The sequence below is a fragment of the Pelmatolapia mariae genome, unplaced genomic scaffold (genome assembly GCF_036321145.2).
Source record: "Pelmatolapia mariae isolate MD_Pm_ZW unplaced genomic scaffold, Pm_UMD_F_2 NODE_ptg000824l+_length_23602_cov_1, whole genome shotgun sequence".
In the NCBI taxonomy this organism is placed as follows: domain Eukaryota; kingdom Metazoa; phylum Chordata; class Actinopteri; order Cichliformes; family Cichlidae; genus Pelmatolapia; species Pelmatolapia mariae.
The window spans coordinates 1-23,602 of record NW_027052501.1 but is presented as its reverse complement, the minus strand read 5'-3'; the positions used below and the strand labels follow the sequence as shown (position 1 = coordinate 23,602).

General features: G+C 38.2%; 2 protein-coding genes across 2 annotated transcripts; both read right to left on the bottom strand.

The window, feature by feature from the left end:
• Positions 1-10: 10 nt before the first annotated feature.
• LOC134623672 (polymeric immunoglobulin receptor-like) lies at positions 11-10,184 on the bottom strand. Its single transcript, XM_063468702.1, has 10 exons — positions 10,092-10,184; positions 9,551-9,880; positions 8,920-9,240; positions 8,514-8,834; positions 8,097-8,396; positions 4,894-5,187; positions 3,374-3,409; positions 2,697-2,777; positions 2,528-2,604; positions 11-482 (listed from the first exon to the last, which is right to left on the bottom strand). The coding sequence occupies exons 1-10, from the start codon at positions 10,126-10,128 to the stop codon at positions 375-377; spliced, it is 1,905 nt and encodes a 634-aa protein (XP_063324772.1). The 5' UTR covers positions 10,129-10,184; the 3' UTR covers positions 11-374.
• Positions 10,185-15,208: 5,024 nt separating this feature from the next.
• On the bottom strand, positions 15,209-16,537 carry LOC134623671 (polymeric immunoglobulin receptor-like). The gene is made up of 3 exons (XM_063468701.1): positions 16,501-16,537; positions 15,967-16,293; positions 15,209-15,543 (listed from the first exon to the last, which is right to left on the bottom strand). The coding sequence occupies exons 1-3, from the start codon at positions 16,535-16,537 to the stop codon at positions 15,209-15,211; spliced, it is 699 nt and encodes a 232-aa protein (XP_063324771.1).
• Positions 16,538-23,602: the final 7,065 nt, after the last annotated feature.

Genomic DNA, 23,602 nt, shown 5'->3' with positions numbered 1-23,602 from the left:
AAGACCTGTCAGAACATTAACAAGAAGGAAACCCAGCACCTGGTGATGTCCATGAGTTCAAGACTTCGGGCTGTAATTGCCAGCAAAGGGTTTCAATCATGTATTAGAAATTAATATTTTATTTTCAGTTATTTAATTTGTCCAATTACTTTTGAGTCCCTGAAATGAAGGGATTGTGTTAAAAATGCATTAGTTTCTCACATTTTTATGCAATCTTTTTGTTCAGCTTTGAACAGCTTACAGTCTGCAGTTCAACTGCGTCTGAGTTGTTTCGTTTAAAGAACCGAAATTAGAAAATAGTTGTCTCTGTCCAAATATTTATGGACTGAACTGTATCTTCTGTTGGATATCTGGAAATTTTCATTGCAGTAGATTTATTCACTTGCGGTCAAGTTTTCGTAGTGTACTTCTACATCTACTTCTTCATAGACGTTACTGGTGCTTTGGTCATTGGAGGTCACCACAGCTTGATTTTTATAAATCTAAAAAAGAATCAAGACACATTAAACAGAACAAATGAATGACACATGTTGCAGAGAACTGAGTTGTGGACACATTTAGAAATGTTTACACTAAAGCCAGTAGAAGTATTGCCTTATGGTTGTACACGTATGTCTGTCCAGATTTGTAATGTTTATCAAGAAAACTGAAAACCTATGGAAGTACAATTAAGGGTGACAATTGTTATGTGTTTAGCAACTAAGCAAGACTCTGACAGGACCCAAACTGTAGATATTACTTAAAATACTGATTCTAACACATGAAAGAAGGAATTTTTAACACAGCTTTTCCAAACGTCCTACCCATATGGAAAAGAAATAGAAAAAAACTATAAAAGACTTGCATCAAATGTGGCCTACTTCATATAGTGAATCATATAAGACTTATATGATTTACTCATGAAAGTGGCCACTTTCATATGTTGTTTTTGTAAGTATCCAAAACATACAAGTTTCATTTATATAATTTTTCGAGGGATCTTATATCTGTTTTCACTCTTGTATGGTTTTCATACAAGTTTCACACAAGACAGATACAAACTTTATAAGATTTATATATATCTTTTCCATATGGGTAGTTTTAATTTGAATCCTTACATTATTTATTTGCACACAGATTTAAAATTATTTCACAAAATCCAAAAACTATAAGCATCAAAAATGATTAGCCTCCTTGATTTAGGTCCATTGTGTATCCTTTTTGCTAGACAACAGACTGCAGTCATTTTTTATAGTTTTCAACAAATCTCACACATCTCCTGGGCAATCCTGGCCCATTCATCTTTGTTGAATCTTTTAAGTTCCTCCAGGTTTGATGGTCTTCTGGCATGGACCTTGGTCTTCAGCTCACCCCACACATTTGAAATAGGATTAATCTCAGGTAAGTCAGAAATGTTCACTTTGGCCTTCCGAAGGTCATTCTTCATTCTTCACCAAGAATGAAGCATCTTTTGAGTCACCGTCATGACCCAGACCTAGTTTTCCTGCTAACTGCTTGAGGTTGTCTTACAAAATCTTCACATGTCTCTATATCTTTACGATTCCTTCCACTTTCACGAGTTTCCTAGTTCCAGATGCACTGGAGCATCCCCACAGCATAATCACAAGTTTTCTTTCCAGAGCCTTTGAGATTGTTTCTTTCCTACCTCTCCCAGGCTTGTTCCATAACGTGTCACTCTCTTTAATTTTACTGATCTCACTCCAGTTCTTGACATTTTGAAATCCTGTAATAACTTTCTACATCTAAAAGTATTTTTCTCAAGTCTAAAACAGACTTGCTGAAGTGTTTGAATTGTTTGTAAACTGGAACATAACCTGTGAGTTTTAACCACATCCTTGCATAGCAGCAGTGCTGTGGCTGAATGAAAAAGGTCAGTTTTTAATAGGGCTCATTGTACTGACTGTGATAGTCACAAGTGCTGTCTTGTGTGGAAAAAGTACGCCACCCAGTGGACACTAGAGGGACAGAAAATAATCAGCAGAAGCAATTCAATGGTCACAAAGTTTCTGTTAGGCTGCCACTATGGTCGTATTGTAAACATCAGAAACACTGCATTGAGTCTGGTAATCTTTCCCCAAAATGTTTCTGTGACTGTGTGCAAAATAGTTTGTTTAGAAATGCTGTGTTGAAAATCACTTGTTCTGTAAAAAAAACAAAAAAAAAAACCCCCAAAAAAAACTTTAAAAACACCTGTGAAAATATTTTACAAAAACATTCATTTTCATAGGGTGGGGCTAATAATTGTGTCCTCATCGGTATGGATGTTAGCCTGTTTGTAGCTGTCGTGCCTTAATCTACATTCAAACATCAGTTTACTATAATTTTCTGAGCATGAAAAATAAAATGTACACATAAATCCAAATGAGAGATCCATTTAAACGCCAGTTGTCCCACATTCCAAACTAATCTTGCATATTAAACCCAACAAACAGTATAAAACCTGGTATTTTTTTAATCCTAAATATTCATAATGGAGTCTGTGACAAACATACTTCTCTATTAAGACTTTACACTTTAGTTTTCTTACTTCACTTTGTGCTGCACCAATCACCTCCTTTGAACTCTTTTTCCTAGATGCATTTCTGCTCAGGGAGAGAACAGCTTCTGAAAACACACAGCATTAGATATGGTTATGCTGTATTTGCATGCACATTTGAGCGTAAGCATTCCTCTTTGCATATGAATGTAAAAGATACCTTCAATCCTGGAACGTCTGTACTTATAAACAAGAACGAGGATACATATCAAAAGCAGTACAGGGGGTATCACATAGAGTGCTGAAAAACAAACAAAAAACTATTGTCATAGGGCGAAGGCAGGAAAGGAAAGGTGGACCCAAGAGCAGGACTCACGGAGGCACAGGTGAACTCAAAAACCCTCAGCTTTATTGTGGGATTGCGGACTGAACAAAGAACTAGCTAAACTAGAAAGCAAATAAACTAGCAGGCAGGCAAACAGAACACACAGGGTGGTATAAGGGTGAGCAGACATTAATGACGCAACAGAGAGCAAAGGAAACACAGGGCTTATATACACAGGGGAGTAATCAGGGAACGGGAAACAGGAGGGAGACAGCTGGGAGAGATTAGGGCTAACGAGACAGGAGTCAAGTAAAACTGAACACACTGACATGAGACATGAACCTTCAAAGTAAAACAGGAAACAAGAAACAATTTACAAAGACGCAGACTTGACACTGAACTAAATCTAGAATAATAATCAAAATAGAACCAGAACATTAATAATAATACAGAAATATACTAAAATATAAGAAACTGAAAAAGCTGGGTCAAAATGACCCAGAACCGTGACAATTGTTCTCATAACACAGAAGTACACGTTAACAGTCATACATACAGTTTAAATCATTTACCTGGGTTTTTTTTCCCCAGAGTGCTCTGCGGAAAGACTGCAAGAGAAAATAATGATACGTGCTCTTAGCAACGTTATTTTAACACAAACTTTAATACAATGGCAGCAGATGATAAACTAAAAATGTATTACATGCCTCTCACTCTTTCCTTCTTGTCTCATTATGTAAAAAGAGTTGCGTTATTATCTTTAGTATGTAGCAGGTAAAATCTACTTATAACATATGAAATATATTGTGTGGAAAATAATTATTTGATCCTCTGCGATCTGCAATATCCAAATGAACAGAATCAACTTTTTGGGATCTGGATACAATTGTGTGTCATATTCCAGGTAAGCTTAGGTAGCCTGGGGACCCTTACTAGATACATGCCCTTGTGGGGATACAATCACTGACTGCAAAAGAAGTCTGCAACATTTTTCTCTCACAGTTAAAAAACAGAACAAAACCAAAACCTTACAAATCCTATTGCTGTAAATACTCTATTTTTTAATTACTTAAATTACAAAATTAATTATTTTTTTAATTACTTTTGATGCTACCTTTCTTTACTTATCATTAAACAGAAACTATCAATTATTAAGCCAACTAAGCCCATACAATGAAAGCAGTTTGTCAAAGAAACTTATTGTACAGAACAACAAAATAAGACCTCTGCACTAATTAATTGATTAACAGTTCAGCATAACTGCTAAAAAACACAGCTGCACACAGGTGAATGGTGTCATCACCATGATTTTCTTAAAGAGAGTAGTCCAAAACTATAAAAAGTCCAATCACACAGGGTTTTTTTTGCCATGTAGGTGTTTTAAACCAGATCCACAAAGGAATTAATTATGAAAACAAGGACTCTGAGCACTTATTTATAACCTGTGGCTGACAGTTTGTTAGGAAATAAGCACACTGTGGATAATCCTCTATTCCTACTCTTATAATCAATGTTACACTAATACATCACCAGCAGGGGGCTCACTCTGACACACTATCCAGTAATACTGCAAGTAAGGGAAGGAAATTGATTTTCTTGGCTTATCTGAAGGATATCCGTCAAAGGCGAGTGCTGGGCTGTTTTCAGCACACTTCTGTGTGTTATGGCCATTTATTTCCCACTCTAACAAAGTGGGAATAATTATTTGTTCCCCTGCTAAGTTTGCGCAGTTATAAAGAAATGAACAGTATCCAATTGTTTAATTGTAGTTTCACTTTAATGGAGAGAGGCAGAGTATTAACCAAAAATGCTAAAAAGACTAAGTCTATATATATATGTGAGATGTGTGAGTGTGTGTATGTGTATAAAAACTGCATATTGCCGATAAATATTGTGATGAGTGAAAGTTGTTGTTTTGTTGTTCATTTATTTTTTGTGTGGGGAGCACTGGACTAACCATTTTTATTAGATCACACGTCAGACAAATGAATGATCACCTACTCTCTGTTTCCACAATGGAGCTCAAACAAACACATATCCTACAAATATATTTATTGTATTATCATAGTGTATACAAAAGTGTTTAACATACCTGACAACTGAATCTTGGTGTAGTTTCCAACTCTCCACTGTGAGTCTGACCCACACCAGTATGTCCCAGCATCAGCTGCTTCCAGCTTTGAGATTGTCACAACAAAAGTGCTGGAAGAAGCATCTTGTAGTGTGAATCTACTTTGATTCTTTAGCATATCTGTGCAGTTGTTGTGGTGGTCTCCCTTACAGAGGAACTTCCTGTTATCCCGGTGTTGTGAAGGATAAGGACACTGCAAAGTTAGTGGCTGCCCCACAGTACCATTTATTTTAGTTGATTTGACACAGCAGAACTCTGTATGAATGAAAGAAAAAGGTTATTTCAGAATCATCAAATATTCAACTGATGTAATTAAATATACACTGTAGCTTTGACTGCTCATCTTCAACTTCCAACAGAACAGCAGAGAAAACAGGCCAGAGTTTCTTTGGACACCACAAAGGTAATACCCTGAATCCTCTTTGCTCAAACTGGTGATGTTTATGTATGTAATGTTTTTTTTTAAAACATTTTATTATCATCAAGTCTGAATCGTCCATTTTCCTTGTTGTAAGAGGTGATTAGTGCCTGCTGAAGACATGTGGAGGTCCTGTTTCCTCTGGAGATGTACTTCAGGCTGTTCTGGTACTGAGGCTCATACAGACAACTAATGGATTCTGAATATCCCTGATAATTCAGAATTTTGGTCACAGTGTCACAGCAGCGGTCTGTCAACAGGGGTAAAAGCATCAGAAGACATGTTACACCCATTAAACAGCTGTATATAAAGTTTAAGGATTTCATATTCAACTCATTGAACAACTTTATTTTTGTAAACATGTGACAGTTTTCCATCATTTGATGCTCATATAGTGCTTTAAATTTTACAGCAGAGAAACAGATAATCCTGAACAAACAGAAACTATCTATGAATTCCTTATCGTTATCTGTAACTCAGTGTCAAACTGAATTTTACCAAGTCTTTGTTTACCTTTTACTAATTTCAGCTTGACTTCAGTGTAGATATCTTTTGAACAGAGACTTGGAGGAGAGAGACCTAATATTTATTAATCCACATTTCTCTGTTTTACTCTTTGGTTCAGATGTGGATACTGTATTGTTCTTTCTTTGTGATTTTCTTATGTTTAAGTTATTTATTGCTGGTTTTTAGTTTGTTTTTGTCTGTTTGGGAGCTGACCCAGTCTCTATGGAGATGGGGTTTTGGGGGGGGTAACAGGTAGGGATGAGTACCGGTGTTCTGACTTAAACAGTAGTAACTAGACCGCAGTGCACATTTTGGTGCTTTTTTCCCCCTGAGATGTCATAAACTTTGGATTCTAGCCAATCATTTTACCTTTCCAAGGATAGTAGGCGGGCCCAGGTACGTACGTTCTTTTAGAGCAGAGCTACAGATTAAAAATGCCCAAGGCGAAGCGGTTAAAAGTCTGGCTGTACTTCACAGCAAAAGATGCAAACTCAGCAGCCTGCAACAAGTGCTATTATGCTGATACTGTGATACTGTGCAAAGGAGGTAACTCCTCGAATCTGACCTGGAGTTAGCAACATCCCCCAAGAACCTGAAGAGGAGAGTCCTGGCCCCTAGCCCTGCCAGTGTAGCAGAAATGATGACGGATGATGATGGCAGCGGCAGCCATTCTTCTCTGGGTGAGTAGCTTAATGTTGTTTGTGTGTAATTTACGTTGAGTAGGCTAACCACGTTATTAAATTAATGCACGTAAGGTGAACTAGCAAACACTGTTGTAGTTACATGCGGCTGTCTTCTTGTTTGATGGCAGATACTCCCTTCACCCTGGCCAAAAAGGCTAAAATGACCAAAGAAAAAGTGGACGAAATTCATAGGGCAGTGACAAAATTTACAGTCAAAGATCTCCATCCATTTTCAAAGGTGGAGTCGCCATAAAAAAAAAAAACTGCTAAAAATAAAAACATAAGAGGCTTTTGGACAAAGTTTGTGTTTTCCATTCTGTAAGCACCGGTTCGAGCACCGTTTAAGCACCGGCACTGTTTCAAAAGTACCGGTTTGGCACCGGTATTGGATAAAACCTAAACGACACCCATCCCTAGTAACAGGAGGAGAGAAACTGCAGAGAGGCGTGTAAGACTGCAACTCTGCTTCCTGGTCCCAACTCTGGATAATCATATTTTGGGGGGGTTAATGAATTTGTCCATATTTCTAGAAATGAGAGCTGCTCCATCCAAAGTGGGATGGATGCCGTCTCTCCTAACAAGACCAGGTTTCCTCCAGAAGGTTTGCCAATTATCTATGAAGCCCACATCGTTTTTTGGACACCACTCAGACAGCCAGCAATTTAAGGAGAACATGCGGCTAAACATGTCACTCCTGGTCTGATTGGGGAGGGGACCAGAGAAAACTACAGAGTCCGACATTGTTTTGGCAAAGTTACACACCGATTCAATATTGACTTTAGTGACCTCCGATTGGCGTAACTGTGTGCCATTACTGCCGACGTGAATTATGATTTTACTGAATTTACGTTTACCCTTAGCCAGCAGTTTTAAATTTCCCTCAATGTTGCCTGCTCTGGCCCCTGGAAGACAATATGAAATATAGAGTGTGGAAAATAATTATTTGATCCTCTGCAATATCCAAATGAACAGAATCAGCTTTTTGGGATCTGGATACAATTGTGTGTCCAGATCCCAAAGGTAGGCTTGGGTAGCCTGGGGACCCTTACTAGATACATGCCCTTGTGGGGATAAAAGCAATGTAGAAGTTATATTTTTTACAAGATTTTCTACTGTAGGAGGTACAGTTTTTCAAGGAGTTTTTACTGTAGAAGGTACAGTGCTGGTATGCTGCAGAAAGACTGTTGGAGCAAAAAAACCCCTCTTAGTTCTCTTAGAAACTTTATATTAACACAAGAATCACATTTTAGTAGAATGACTAGTGCAGAGGGTCCTGACTGATACCCCAAGAATCTTAAACTATTCACGCAACTGAAATTAGATTATTAATTAATTAATTTATTCATTTATGTAGCAAACCATCCAGTAAAGAAGATAAAAGAAAAACTGGCCTCTAGTTCTGTTTGGCATATATTCTGTGCTTTGTGTGAAACACTATGGAGTTGTCATAATTCTATCACACTACAAACAACTGAATCACCAGTCGCAGTGTAAAAACACAGGATGTAACTCATAGCTCTCTCCATTTTTCCTTCATATAAATGTGTTCATCTCACCGACTGACAGCTGAATCTTGGTGTAGTTTCCAACTCTCCACTGTGAGTCTGACCCACACCAGTAGGTCCCAGCATCTGCTTCTTCTAGCTTTGTTATCGTCACTGAGAAAGAGCTGGAATAAATATCGTCTTGTAGTGCGAATCTGTTTTGACTCATCACCATGTCTCTGCAGCTGTTGCGGTGATCTCCCTTACAGAGGAACTTCCTGTTATCCCGATGTTGTTGAGGATAAGGGCACTGCAGAGTTAGTGGCTGTCCCACAGTACCTGTTATTTTAGTTGACCTGACACAGCACCACTCTGTCAGAATGAAAGAGAAAAACAATTTACGATTCAAAAATAAATCTGAAATACTTTCTTTTAGAAGAAGCTGTTTTCTTTTGGTTGGTATAATGAGATATTACTATGATTTCTCACCTTTGACTCTTAGCTCAACAGCAGAGAAAACATCATGGTCAGAGTTTGTTTGAACACCACAAAGGTAATGCCCTGAATCACTTTGAGTCAAACTGTTAATTGTCACTGTGAATATTCTTGACATTTTTACATCATCAAGTCTGAAGCGACCATTTTCTCTGTTGTCAGAGGTGATTATTGCCTCCTGCAGACATGTGGAGGGCCGGTTTCCTCTGCAGATGTACTTTAGGCTGTTCTGGTACTGATTCTCATAAGGACAATTGATGGACTCAGAGTATCCCTCATAATTTTCAATATTGGTCACAGTATCACAGCAGTGGTCTGTCAAAAAGACAAATGTATTAATTTTGCAGAAAGCAGTGTTTTCTGTCAGCTGATATAATGAGATGTTACTATGAACGCTCACCTTTAACCTTCAGCTCAAAAGCACAGAAAAGATGCAGGTCAGAGTTTCTTTGGATGCCACAAAGGTAACGCCCTGAATCACTCTGGGTCAAACTGCTAATCTTTGTTGTGAATTGTGTTAACATATTTTCATCATCAAATCTGAATCGCCCATTTTGTTTGTTGTAAGAGGTGATTAGTGCCCGTTGCAGACACATGGAGGGCTGTGTTCCTCTGCAGATGTACTTCAGGTTGTTCTGGTACCTTGACTCATACAGACAACTGAAGGACACTGAATATCCTGCATAACTTTCAACTTCTTTCACATTGTTACAGCAGCTGTCTGTCAAAAAGATCAACAGCATTAGAAGACACACTGCAGTCATAGAATAGAGATATGATGTTTTATTTAATTAGTTTGCCGTAACAAAATTATATGTAATGGATCTTAAGAAAACCTGAACTAAACTGAAATATTTATAATGGCTAAAACTGAGGAGCAGGTCATATTTATAGCATTTAATTCAAGTAATGTTTTATCAGTTATGTTTTTGTCTGTTGCTACATTGGAACCTATACAATAACAACGGGTTTATACATATGATTTTACCTGAATTCAATATATAATTCAATTTTGGGAAAGGTTTATTTACCTTGGACTAATTTCAGCTCGACTTCAGTGTAGCTATCTATTCCAAATATGGTCACTCCACACCAGTATTTCCCAGCATCCACGGAACGAAGATCAGAGATGCTCGTTGTGAAGATTCGTGCTGTTTTGTCATCATGGATCCTGTATTTGCTTTTCACTGGATTTGATGTTGTAATAAGAACATCATCATTGCTGTGACAGTCATTCTTACACAAGTACTTCTCATAAGACTCGTAACCCTGATCATAGGAGCAGGAAACTTTAACCGCACTCCCCACATATCCAGTCACATGGATCGCCCCTACTGCACTGGTCACACACCTCAGAGCAACTGGAAAAAGAATGTGAAACATTTTTTTGTGTGTATTTTCTTTGTAGTCATCAAGGTTTCATACTAACAATATTAGTGTATAACGAAATTACCAAGTCTGAAAGCGTTTGGCCTACTGCTCCTAAGTTACTAAAAGAGATATATGTATTACTTAATCTGCATCAGTCTTTGATCTTTATATTTTAGTTATTTACCAGTTTAAACAACTTACTGCAAAAGGTGAACAGCAGGTTTTGAAGTCTCCTCATCTTTGCTTTAGTTTGTCCAAATAGAGCCTTGACAGGAAATTCTCTCCGGCTTAAAAAAATGATGGAAACAATAGGCGTCATTTAACGCCATAGTAATGTGAAGGGAGGGGTAGAGCTGGACCATCAACACAGATGAGGTGGAGCATTCTTAGTTGGGCTTCTGAAATAGCTGACACATCCCATCTAGTGGTTAAAGAAGATTTCACAAGCTTTCCATAATAGCATTGGATTGAATAGAATAGCCCTTTATTTTCATTGTACATGTACAATGAAATTGTAAATGTGTGCATGTGCCACACCAACCGTGCCGGCATGAAATATAAAAAGTAGACAGCAGGAATCCCTTTTTTAAGAGAGAGCTATTAAAACAAACTACCACACTACTGCTAAGTAAAAGACAGAGAGAAAAAATTAATAAAAGTTAATAAATAAAAGTATGATATTGGTCAAAGTCCGAAGCGCGTTCCAGAGTGCTCTGGCATACACACACATCCTAAGGTCATGAGAGAGGTCGTACCTTCTCTTTCTGATATATACTGTACATGTGCATGGCATCATTACCATGTTTTTCTTACACAGAAAACAACCAGTGATTTACACGTCATGAGAAAATAAACATATTGTAGTGAATCTTCTATTGTTACTCTAATAATGGTCATCCCTCCATTGTGTTCTGCTTATCCTCATCAGGGTTTGCCTGATGGAGCCTAACCCAGCTGTCATAGGGCGAGAGGCAGGTTAGACCCTGGACAGGTCGCCAGTCTATCGTAGGGCTAACACAGAGAGACAGACAACCATTGTCTCCATCCCCAGAATCATCAGTTAACCTAACACCCATAACTGCATGTCTTTGGACTGTGAGAGGAAGCTGGAGTACCAGGAGAGAACCCAAGCAAACATGGGGAGAACATGCAAACGCCACACAGAAAGGCCCTGGTCAGCTGAGTCAAACCCAGGACCTTCTTGCTGTGAGGCAATAGTGCTAACCACCACGCCACCGTGTTACCATATGGCCATAATTTACAAAAGAACTTCATGTTTTCTTTAGCAGATCCTGGCAAATTCAGCATTCTATTATTTTCATGACCACAGAAAAGAAAGTATTTGTTCTTGGAGAACCTTCTGATGAAAAGCAGTTGTGGTAATAAAAGTTTAATTAGGTAAAATAAATGAAGATGAATATAAATCAATATACTATTAAATGTAGTAAGGCAAGGCAAGTTTATTTATATAGCTTGATATATATAGCATGATTTAAAATTGATTAAAACAAACTAACTAACAAACAAAACAGTAAATAAAATCAAAAATCAGAACAGTAGATAAAATCAGTAGTTAAAATGTAAGTTTTGAAATTTAAGCTTAAGTACGGATTTGGTGCTTTATTCAAATGCAGCTGAGAATAAGTGAGTCTTCAACCTGGATTTAAATAAACTGAGTGTTTCAGCTGATCTGAGGCTTTCTGGGAGTTTGTTCCAGATATAAGGAGCATAAAAGCTAGTATTATGTTTCACCAAACTGTATTTTATCTTACTTTGCTTATTTATTTAGTTCACACTCATGTTGATAGTTTACATTTGGAGAATTCTACATTTTTATTTTAAAAAGAGTAGAAAGTTAAGGAAGCTAAGGAATACTAATGAAATGAAATATATGGACCACAGCTGTGAACTCAATTCATGTTTTTCTATTATGGAAACTTTCATTACAGTAGATTTCTTCTGTTGTGGGCATGTTTGCGTAGACCTCTTCATTTCTACCTGGATCTTCATGGTGGCTACAGGCACGTTGCTTTTTGTAGGTCAAGACACTTTCTTGATTTCCATAAACCTAAAAAAGAATCAACACACAGTAAACAGAACAATGAACAACACACGTTGCAGCGACCTGGGTTGTTGGAAACATTTTGAAAAAAATGTCTATACACTGGCATTTCAGCCAAAGTAGCATTATGCTTCCTCCAGCAAGTCAAGTTGCAGTATTAATTTATTTCCATCCAGGGTTATAATAACCAAAATGTAGTAAACATTTTTTTTTTAGGAATTATAGTTAAGGGTAATAAATGTAACAGCACAGAAATTCTATAGTCAGTGCTCTGGAAGTGCAGCCTGTTGGTCAATAGCCACTCTTTCATGCCACAATGTAACAATGCACCATGATACACTTACTAAAAGTGTACAGTTAATGTCACACTATGATATAGAAGTGAAAACAGGTCAAGGGAGCACTTCTCTTTTAGCTCTTCTGTTCAAAACAATTAGACTACACCTTCCTATTTAATTAAATCACCAAATAAATGTTACATATTAAAGACTGGACTATGAGTAAAATCAGTCATTTCTTTTATTGTAATTATTTATAGTGGAGTGTGTTATAGACCTACAACTCTATTAATACTCTTTCTCTAAGACTTACTCTGCTTCCTGTTGCAACCATCACTTCCTTTGAGCTCTTTGCCTTGGGCGTATGTTTGCTCGTGGTGTCACCAGCTTCTGAAAATACACAGCATTAGATGTGGTTATGCTAGTTTTTCATACACATCTGAGTTTAAGGGTCTCTGTGTGTATATGAATGTAACAATACCTTTGAGACATCTGTACTTATAAACAATTACTAGAACACACATTAGCAGCAGCACAACGGGAACTGTGTAAACCACATAGAGCGCTGCATCTGAAAAATAGAAACCAAAAGAGAACACAGTAAAATTGCACTTTCAATAACAATCTTTCATGGACCTAACAGCAGACCTATGGACTTACGTAATGGTTTCATAATTTTCGGTTTATAAGTTACGTTTATAACTTAACTGTGGTTACTGGTGCACACACCCACAGATGTTTTAACATATTGGCTTGACTTACATTCACTTCATGTAACCATGAAGCCAAAACCAAAACCAAATGTTAACCATAATCCATGGTGTAAAATGTATTTATTGTCACAACACCTATCAGCTGAAGTACACACTAACAGACACACGTGTTTTCTGTATCTGTAATAGTTTTACCTGGGATTCTTGTTCCCACTGTGGTGCCTGGAGTTACAGTGCTGGTGTGCTGCAGAAAGACTGTAAGAGAAAAAAAACTCTTAGTGCTCTCAGCAACTATATCTCAAGACAGATTATAGTCAAAAAACTCAAAAACACTGGGTCATTTGACTAAATGTTTGTACCAAAACACTTTTTCAAGTTTTCTCCATTGAATTACCAGGAAACATATAAATCAACCAAGAAACCAGTGCTTATTTCTGTTACTGTATTTCATGGAGTTTCATAGACATTAAATTGGTCATGTTTGTCACTCGCTCTGTTTTTAAAACCAAAGGTGATCATGCTTTGAGGTTGTAGCGCCCAAACTGTGAAACAGCTTTCCTCAGTCAGTCAGCTTGGCTGACTCAATCTTCAATCCACCCTATCTTCAGCATGACTTTTTAATTTAAATTGTGAAACATTTTTTAACTCTGTGTTTTTAAAAGTGCTACATAAATGAAGTTATTGTTAATATTATTATATATTCCATGGTATCAATTTTCACAATATTAATACTCAGGTGATAGTTACACTTTCAAGGTTTGCTTGATCCCTATTTTATATTTGTAGTTAATATATGCTAGGGCTGTTCGATATAACGATATATATCGGATGACAATATAAATCGTCTATCGTTTCATTTTACGCTATCGTTTGTTTCGTTGTGTCTCAAAATAAACTGTTTACGGCAATATTTTTTCATCATTTTGATGGTCACTGTAGTGGCTATATTAATTTCTTAAAGTTCTCTCTTTCTCTTATATTTAATATAACCACACTACAGACAGACAAGCACTTGTTTTTATGCGTTGTCGTTAGCAACAACAACGGTAAAACCACGGCGTGTCCGCTTGTTTATTTTCCACATAAACCTTTCACAATAAAGCTCAAGATCCTGTTGAGACTTTTCAAAATAAACTGAATCACGTGAAAGATGCAGAGTATTTACGGATGAGAAGCAAAAAAGAGCCGTCAGGTGCTAAAAAAAAATAAACCTTACACTCAAACGTTAGAACAGACTTTTCCCCGCAGCACGCCGTGAAATAAATACTCATAAAGAAAACGGCGGCCGTTACAACCTATGTCTAAAAATGTATAGTTCCATGCATCAGTTAAAACACTCGACTCTAGGTCCATGACGCCCAGCTGGAAACACTTCACGCAAGTCGAGCTGCCCGAGATTCACAGAATTTACAGAAAATGTTGCATTTTTGTGATTTATATCGTTATTGGACGATAGATATCTTAATATCGGGATATGAGATTTTGGTCATATCGCACAGCCCTAATACATGCGATACATATAAAACTTAAAAGCTTTCAGTCAAATGGTGCTAGTGTGGCTATAAATTCTTATTTTAGCAGATAAGCTTGTATAACTTAACAAATTCTAATATTTACACACAACAAAACAAACCCAAAAACAGATTTCAGATAAATGTTCATCTGATAAGTAACGAGTAGGTGAGGTTGTCAGTAGTTCTATTTCTGTGGTGCTATTTGTTGTGCTTACTGTGAGCTTCATACAGACAGTTTTCTTTTTTCATTTGTTCACACCTCAGACAGCTGAACTGAGCCCAAACAAGCACACAGATGACACATCTATTAGTTGGATTATATATACAAAATTGTTCACAGCATACCTGACAGCTCAATCTTGGTGTAGTTTCCAACTCTCCCCTGTGAGTCTGTCCCACACCAGTATGTCCCAGCATCATCTGCTTCCAGTGCTGTGATCTTCATCATGAAAGAACTGGAAGTAGCATTATCTTGCAGTGTGAACCTCATTTGACTCACCGCCATCTTTGTGCAATTGTTGCGGTGGTCTCCCTTACAGAGGAACTTGCTGTTATGCCGATATTGTGGAGGATAAGGACATTGCAAAGTTAGTGGATGTCCTGCAGTACCATTTATTTTAGTTGACTTGACACAGCACCACTCTGTCAGATTGAACGAGAAAAGGTATTTTAGAATCACCAGATATTCAGCTTGTTGGAGCTTATTGAGGAGAAAGCATTGATATATTCAGGCTGATGTAATTAAGTATAACTATGACCTCTCACCTTCAACTTTAAGCTCAACAGCAGAAAAAACATCCAGCTCAGAGTTTCTGTCGACACCACAGAGGTATGACCCTGAATCATTTTGAGTCAAACTGCTAATGTTCACTGTGAATGTTCCTAACACTTTGTCATCATCAAGTCTGAATCGTCCATTTTGTTTGTTGTCAGAGATGATCAGTGCCTGCTGCAGACATGTGGAGGGCTGATTTCCTCTGCAGATGTACTTCAGGTTGTTCTGGTACTGAGACTCATACGGACAACTGACAGACTCAGAGTATCTCTCATAACTTTGAACTTTGGTCACAGTGTCACAGCAGCTGTCTGTCAAGAGGGTAAACAACATCAGAAGTGTTACAGCCAAAAAATGGTTATATATAAAGCACAAGAGTTTCATATTCAACTCATTGTTTTAAAGTCTTTCACTTGCTTCACATACATGCTTATATGAGGGTTTAAATATATTTACTGTTTGCATTTATTATTTTATCTACTTGGGAGTGTTTTATGTCTTTTTGTTACTGGTCTGTACATGTTTATCCATCGGGCTTAAGTATTGAGATGTCAGCATAGGATCTTAAGATTGATTCAACTAAACTGAACCAATGAGTATTGAGTTAAACTACAGTTTAACAGTATGTTGATGCTACAGCAGAAATAGCAGGTAATGGCAGTACATTTAACTTTCTTTATATAATTTTTAATCACTTTAAATGTACAACTCAACTTGTCCATGTCTTTATTTACCTGGTACTAATTTCAGCTCGATTTCAGTGTAGATATCTTTTCCAGTTCTGGTCACTCCACACCAGTATTTCCCAGCATCCATAGAATGAAGATCAGTGATGGTCGTTGTGAAGATTCGTGCTGTTTTGTCATCATGGATACTGTATTTATTTTTCGAGGAGTTTGATGTTGTAATAAGAACATCACTGTCACCACAGTCGTTCTTACACAGGTACTTTTCATAAGATTCATAACCCTCATCATAAGAGCAGGAAACGTTAACCTCTCTCCCCACATATCCAGTCACATGGATCACCCCTACTGCAGTGGTCACACATCTCAGAGTAACTGTAAAGACAATGCGAAAATATTGTGTTTTATTTGAAGCACCGTTAGAGCTGTAAAAAGAAATCAGATGACCGGGACAGCCATCTAACTTTTCATAACTGGTCCTGCATACTGCTCCTTAATACTAAAACATATAAATCTACTGTTTAATCTACATCTGCCTTTGACCTTTATATGTTTAATTATTTATTCATTTAAAATACTTACTGCAGAGGATGAAAAGCAGGTTTTGGAGGCTCCACATCTTTGCTTTGGCTGATTGAAATTTAAGATTTGAAAATGTTAAGCAGACACTGTGGTCTTTTACAGCAATGAGAAGGGACATGCAGAGCTGAACTATCAGTACAGAGAGGATGGCGCTTTCTTCCATGGCCCTTCCTCTAAATGTATTTTAGTTATTTGTAAAATAGCTGACATAGGCCATCTAGTGGTGAAAGAAGTATTCAGAATTAAGAAATGTTAAGAACAGCACTGCCAATAAAAGAGTTAGGAGATTTAGGAAATTGTACTTATAAAGCTTTCACTGCAGAAAAACAACTCAGAGGTTTTGTGTTTCATCCTGCTGACATTAAGCATGCATTAATATAAAAGCATCATTAATCGTCTGATTTTGTTCCAGTCCCAAAGCTTGAATCTAATTCAAAATGGGGAGAATTTATACAGTCTAATGATGACAAGTTAAAAAAAATCATCTTCATTTTGGGGCTTGCACAGATACTTCTAATAACGACTAATGGACCAGTTATTCCATTATTAATTAGGTCAAAATTAGAGTTAAACAGTTATTTGATTCTGCACCAGAAAAAACAGATAATCTTATACCACTGTTTAAAGACATACAAACTGAAGTCCTTGCCTTTAACTAAATATTTTTTGAATTTTACTAACTTTCAATATACAGTTGAATTTTGCCCAGTCCTCATTTAATGTCCAAAAGGGTAGGGAGTGTATGGGATTTCCCATGCACCACTGAATGCACCGTAGGTGTGCATGCCCGCAGCTTCAGCTCAGAGACAAACAGCCGCCGGACAACTGACAGTGTGTGCGATTATAAGACCGTAAGTTTGATGTTGTACTTCACTCAGTTATGTTTGTCTTTAGCCATGAGTGTATTTGATGACTTACCAGCAGTTTTGTCTGCTTCTGTTAAAATGAGGTTATGCATAAGTGGCAGTTTGCTAGTAAAAGATTTAATTCCTAACTAGCTTCTAGCAGAGAGGTTTGTTGTTATTGTGTTGTTGTTTCTGTCCTCTGTGTACTGGATGATAAACAGTGCAAAGTTGCCTTCATTGCATAGCTGTATGCTGTGTTAATTCATAATATCTGACTTTAAGTTTACGTAACCAGTGTGAAGCAATCTGTCTGTTTATTTAGTTATATACTGTATTTGAGTACTGCTCAGCTCTATCTTCATGTTTACAATGTAATTTGGTTTCTGATATTGTTTTGCTTTGCATTGTCTACAGAGTCCCAGATTTAAACCTAGTGGGAGTATCCCCCCAAAGAGGGACAAAGGACCCCCTGATGATCCTCTAATCACATGAGCCAAGGTGTGGGACCTAATCAGCCAGGGTTTCGGGTGAGCTCATTGTGAAACCTGGCCCCACCTTGTCATGTGAATTCCTGAGGTCAGATGGCCCAGGATGTGAGTGGGTATAGGGCTTTGGAGTTGACGTCACGCCGCAGTGCATTGTGGGATCGCGGCGCCATGTCAGAAGGCCACAAATCAAAACAAACACACTGTGTTGGAAGCAGGACTGTCAGAACCATGCTTAAAATCAGCGCAAAAGACAAAGGGCTGTATCGCGACCGACTGTGCCCAGACGCCAAGAAACAGTACATGGAAAAAATAGCGTGCATCGGTAATGTGGACCCGTATGAAAAAAGGCAGTGGAGCGGAAACCCAGACAGCCTACCGCCGTTGTCCTATCCCGATATCGTCGCGTACCTTGTCTGTGGAGTCAGCGCATACACGGCGAATCATTTTCGGAATTATAAATTCCTGGAGGCGCACATCTAATTCACAAACGGTTGGGTACAAGATTTGGCCATTTTTAAGCCTCCACGTTGTGAGTACGTTGACCATATGACCAAGATACAGCCAGAGGTTGCCAGCTGTGCGTTGCCATGTAAATACTTTGCATTTCATGTGTATGTACTTGCTAAGTACATGTCAACAGATCTTGAATAAAAAAAATAAACATACTTTTCTTTTCTGTTTCATATTTCATATGCTGGTTTGCCTGCAATAATGCCAAATAATACGCTACTCCGTCAACATGACGTGGTTCTGCAGCATCACACATTAGGATGTTTTATCTAATTATCTATGACCTCAGCGCATTCAAAATAACACTAAAAGCCTATTAAGAGAGATATGAATTTATTTAGAACTCACCGGAAAGAAAATGCCGCGAGCAAACCAACAAAAAATTGGGGATGGCAGAGAACTCGATATCCGCTTGTCTGACTGCTGCAATCCAAGCCTGACGTCTTCGTTTAGTAATATCGGATACATGAGATCCCTCCCGTTGCCTCCAGGAGGGGAAACGATGAAAAGAGAGCCAATTTTCCAGCTTCTTGCCTTCCTTATCGTGTGATCTAACGTTGCAACACAGCACGTACGAACCATAGCTGACGCTTCCGTGTGCTTTCCTTGGCCTACTGTCATGGCGGGAGGGGGCGTGGGCCCGCTCCCGTGACATCACGCTCCAAAGCCCTATTAAGGCGTCTGGGAGGGGAACTCAAAACTGGATTATAGATGGCAGACAGTTGGTGTCGTAAACCACCGCCTCTGTTCAAAGATGGTCGCTCACAGTGGACATAGATGGCCTCTTTCACTCCTCTTTCAAACCATCTGTCCGCTCTGTCCAAAATGTGAACATTGGCATCCTCGAAAAGTGTCCTTTATCCTTAAGATGCAGATGGACTGCTGAGTCTTGTCCTGTGGAGGTGGCTCTTCTATGTTGTGCCATGCACTTGTGAAGTGGCTGTTTGGTCTCTCCAATGTAGAGGTCTGGGCATTCCTCGCTGCACTGTACAGCATACACCACGTTGTTAAGTCTGTGTTTTGGAGTTTTGTCTTTCGGGTGAACCAGTTTTTGTCTGAGTGTGTTGCTGGGTCTGAAGTACACTGGGATGTCGTGCTTGGAGAAAACTCTCCTGAGTTTTTCTGATACACCGGCTACATAGGGTGCCATGGGCTCCCCCGTGTCACCTATTGTAGCCAACCTTTACATGGAGGAAGTGGAAAGGAAGGCTCTTGGCTCTTTCAAAGGAAGAGTACCCAGCCACTGGTACAGATATATAGACGACACCTGGGTCAAAATCAAGACACAAGAAGTGGAATCCTTCACTGCGCACATTAACGCTGTGGACTCTCGGCCATTTGACCTTAGAACTGAAGAAGCTTCTCGGATGAGAGGTGAAACGTCTTCAAGCAACTTAAAGAAGTCCAGACGCTTTTCTTTGCAAACTCCTTTGACTACAATGACCTGGATGACTGAGAACCTTCACAGATGCATCAGAATTACTCTAGCTACGCTTCCAGCACCTCTGCCCTTCCACTTGCTTTACTGCTTCCCCCGGACATTGCCTGGTGCCCACGTCAAAAGTAATGTCCACAGCGGATCCAGACGGAATTATAGGATCGACAGTATTAGCCTGATACCATCCCTGTGGTCATCTCACCGCTGCTCTGCTAGGAAGCCTGGTGGACAGACTGCTGACTGTAGTGTGCTTGCTAGCCTTGCCAGGTCAGCTTGCAATGCTAGCGGCATGTCTGATTTCTCTCCAGCAAGGGACCTTTTGTCTATGATCTTAATTATCATAAACTTGACTTTCCATGTTTAACAGAGACCTGGCAGCATCCAAATGATTTCCTCGAACTCACTCTGACCACTCTGCTTGGATTTGTTTACACCTGCCAACCCTGTGTGTCTGACGTGGGAATGACCTTGCGATCTTATACAACAACAAGTATAAGGTATCTTCTCTTTCTGCCCCTGCCTATTCCTTGTTTGAATCCATGATGATACAAATTAATGGACCAATTCCCACGATTTTAGTTGCTGTTTATTTTCCACCTAAACCAAACTCTGATTTTTCAATTGACTTTTCTGACTTTCTTGCTGAAATTCTGCTCTTATCTCCAAATATGCTACTGCGGTGAGTTTGAATATCCCCATGGACAGCACATCAAATTCATCCACAAGAGATTTTATATCCTGTCTCGAATATTTCTGCTTACAGCAATACATGGACGTCCCCACACACTCCAAAGGACATATTTTGGATCTTGTCTGCTGTACTGGTGTCACCCCAAAGAACTGTGCTGTATTGGTCATGCCTTTTTCAGATCATAAATTAGTTTTATTCAGTGTTAGTCTCCCACTGTACAAAGATAATCAAAACCGCTCAATTACTATTAGAAATATTAGGGGCATTGATCTGTCAGCTCTTTCCATTGGCAATAATAATTTACCAACCATAGATGCCTTAACTTCTACAGACGACTTGGTATCTCACCAATACAATGGACTTATCAACCTCTTAGATACCTTGGCTCCCCAGAAAACTTGAACCCTTTCCTTCTCTCGCTCTGACACCTGGTATTCATGTGAACTTCACCAACTCAAAGCTGTTGGACGCCACATGGAACGTCTCTTCAGGAAAACAGGACTTTCTATTCATAAGAACTTGTATCTCAATTTTATACAACAATATAAAGAAGCTATTTATCATGCTAAACCTGCTTACTACACTTGCTGAAGGAAACACTTGTACTTTGTTTTCTACAATATACAATATTGTTAAACCTTCAGATACTTTTGCCACACATACACATTCTCCTGCAGTCTGTAACAAATTTATGGACTTTTTTTTATACCAAATTTGTGAATCTTCATTAACAATTGCCCTCTTCTTCAAATATGGTCAATTGTTTGCTTTTTCTCCTACTCAACTGTCATCTTCTCTATCCACTTATGAACTTCCTACAATAATTCAACAATCTACTATTATTAGTAAGTTAAAGTCATCGTATCATCGTAACATCAAATAAGGAGAATATTCATGACAATTAAACTTGCTCTGGCCTTTTTTAAAAACACCTTCATCGTTATTATTTTGGGTGTCTGTAGTACTCAACCACCTCAAAATCTGTTCCCCTGATGATGACAAGGAAGGAAGGAGGAACCTGCTGCTTTTTTATTTTTATGTTACACAGTTTTTCACAGTAAGCTATTTGTTGTTGTACATTTTTAATTAATAACAAACACAGATAATACATTTTCTCAGATTGCTATCCTGGGAAATCTTGAGGCAATTTTATATAATATTCTGCAATTTTTATTACACATATACTAAGCTGCTTGCAAATAGAATGCATTTAGTAGATTTGAAAAATTATATATATACACATACATACATACACACATATATATATATATATACATACATATATATTAGGGGTGCAACGATACTCGTAGCGATATTGAACCGTTCGATACAGTGCTTTCGGTTCGGTACGCATGTGTATCGAACAATACAAAATTTTAAATTTATTTTATCAACTTTTCTTCTGACGATGTTGTCTGTGTTGAGAGCTCAGTGGATCTGCGTTCGACTATTCCGCCTAGGCTGCACTGTCGAGTGCAGATCCACTGAGCGCAGCGCAAGCTAGCAAGACAGAAGTTAAGCTCGTTGCAACATGGCAAATTGAACCTCTCCCACCCTCATTCAGATATGGCCTTTGGAACTATTTTGGTCTTCATGTGAAGTATGACCCTGAAGGTAAGCACGTCATGGACAAAAGTAAAACAGTATGTCGGATGTGCCACGCAATGCTCAATTACATGGGTGGGAACTACTGCGTTAGCGCATTTTGCTCGTTAACGTGTTGACGCCGTCCAGCCCCACGCACGGGGCGATCCGCGGTAGCTCGTTAACGGAGATTTGCCGTGTTGTGGCGTTAACATCATTTCAGATTAATGCTGACAGCACTAGTGGGAACACAATGAATATGACTGCACATTTACTCCGACATCATCCTAGTGCAAAGACAAGTGGAAGCAGACAAAAACAGCAAGCACGCATGCTACAAACTTTACCCGAGTCATTTAGACAGCCGTTAGCACATGATTCTCCTTATGGGGACCTGATATGTTTAATATGCTGCTGAGAGTATACCCCAGAAGAAGCGTATAGTATAGCTTTTATTTTGGAAAGAGCCATTTCTCTGTAATAAACTCTCTTTTCCAAAGATGAAGGATTTCTCCATCAGATATTTATTTTTTATTACTTTGTCGTTTCAGCAACATTAAATTTAAAAACTGTACTTTTGAGTTAAAATATATATTTATAATTTTAATAAATGACAAATTAAAAAGCTATGAACATTTTTTTTGTATCGAAAAAATATCGAACCGTGACACCAAAGTATCGAACCGAACCGAGAATTTTGTGTATCGTTGTGCACCCCTAGTGTGTGTGTGTGTGTGTGTGTGTGTGGAATAAAAGAAGTTATATGTTGGTAGTGTTTTAGTGCATGGATGTCATTCTGTCTATGAATGTAATTGCTCAAAAAGTTTTGAAAGAGCTAATTGAGCCAATAAGCCCATACAGAGAAGCTTATTTTACAGAACAACAAAACAACACAGTTAAAAACCTGGAGAGCTTTGTATTAATTAATAAACAGTTCAGCATCATTGCTCAAACAGAACTACATACTGTACAGGTGCATTGTGTCATTACCATGATTTTCTTATCTAGGACTGATGTTAACATGAAAAAGACACAGTGGTACAAATGAGTAAACAGCCCAATAACACGGGGTTTTGGTGTTTAGAAAGCCGAGAGACAAAGGGACTAATTATGCAAACAAGCACTCATTTGTTAACAACCTGTGACTGACAGGTCATTAGGATATATGCATACTGTAGGTAATCTTCTATTTCTACTCTAATAATCAGTGTTAAACTAATACATCACCAGCAGGGGGCTCACTGTGACACACTAACCAGTAATACTGCACGTAAAGGAAGAAAATTTATCTGATATCAAAGTCTTGTCAAATGTTCAAGTTGACAGTTTTGTGGATGTTTCTGTGTATCATAGCCATTTTACTTTTCACTGCTGTATTTTTGACTCCAAATGTCTAAAACTGACACTCTAGCAAAGTGGGGACTTCTTTAAATAGTTCAAAACAATAAACCAAACCAAAAACTAATATATAAATTAGAATAAATGTAATGGTTAATTACTGTATGTAAACAAATTTTATTTATTCACTTTGTGTATTTGTTCCTTA

Excerpts from the sequence above, each read along its gene's own strand:
- LOC134623672 (XM_063468702.1), bottom strand. The coding sequence starts at position 10,128 with ATGAGGAGACTTCAAAACCTGCTGTTCACCTTTTGCA. Across the intron at positions 3,410-4,893 it reads CACCAAGATTCAGTTGTCAG|TCTTTCCGCAGAGCACTCTG; the intron begins GTATGTTAAACA and ends TTTCTCTTGCAG. Across the intron at positions 2,778-3,373 it reads TCTGGGGAAAAAAAACCCAG|CACTCTATGTGATACCCCCT; the intron begins GTAAATGATTTA and ends TTTGTTTTTCAG.
- LOC134623671 (XM_063468701.1), bottom strand. The coding sequence starts at position 16,537 with ATGTGGAGCCTCCAAAACCTGCTTTTCATCCTCTGCA. Across the intron at positions 16,294-16,500 it reads CCTGCTTTTCATCCTCTGCA|TTACTCTGAGATGTGTGACC; the intron begins GTAAGTATTTTA and ends TTGTCTTTACAG. Across the intron at positions 15,544-15,966 it reads CGAGCTGAAATTAGTACCAG|ACAGCTGCTGTGACACTGTG; the intron begins GTAAATAAAGAC and ends CCCTCTTGACAG.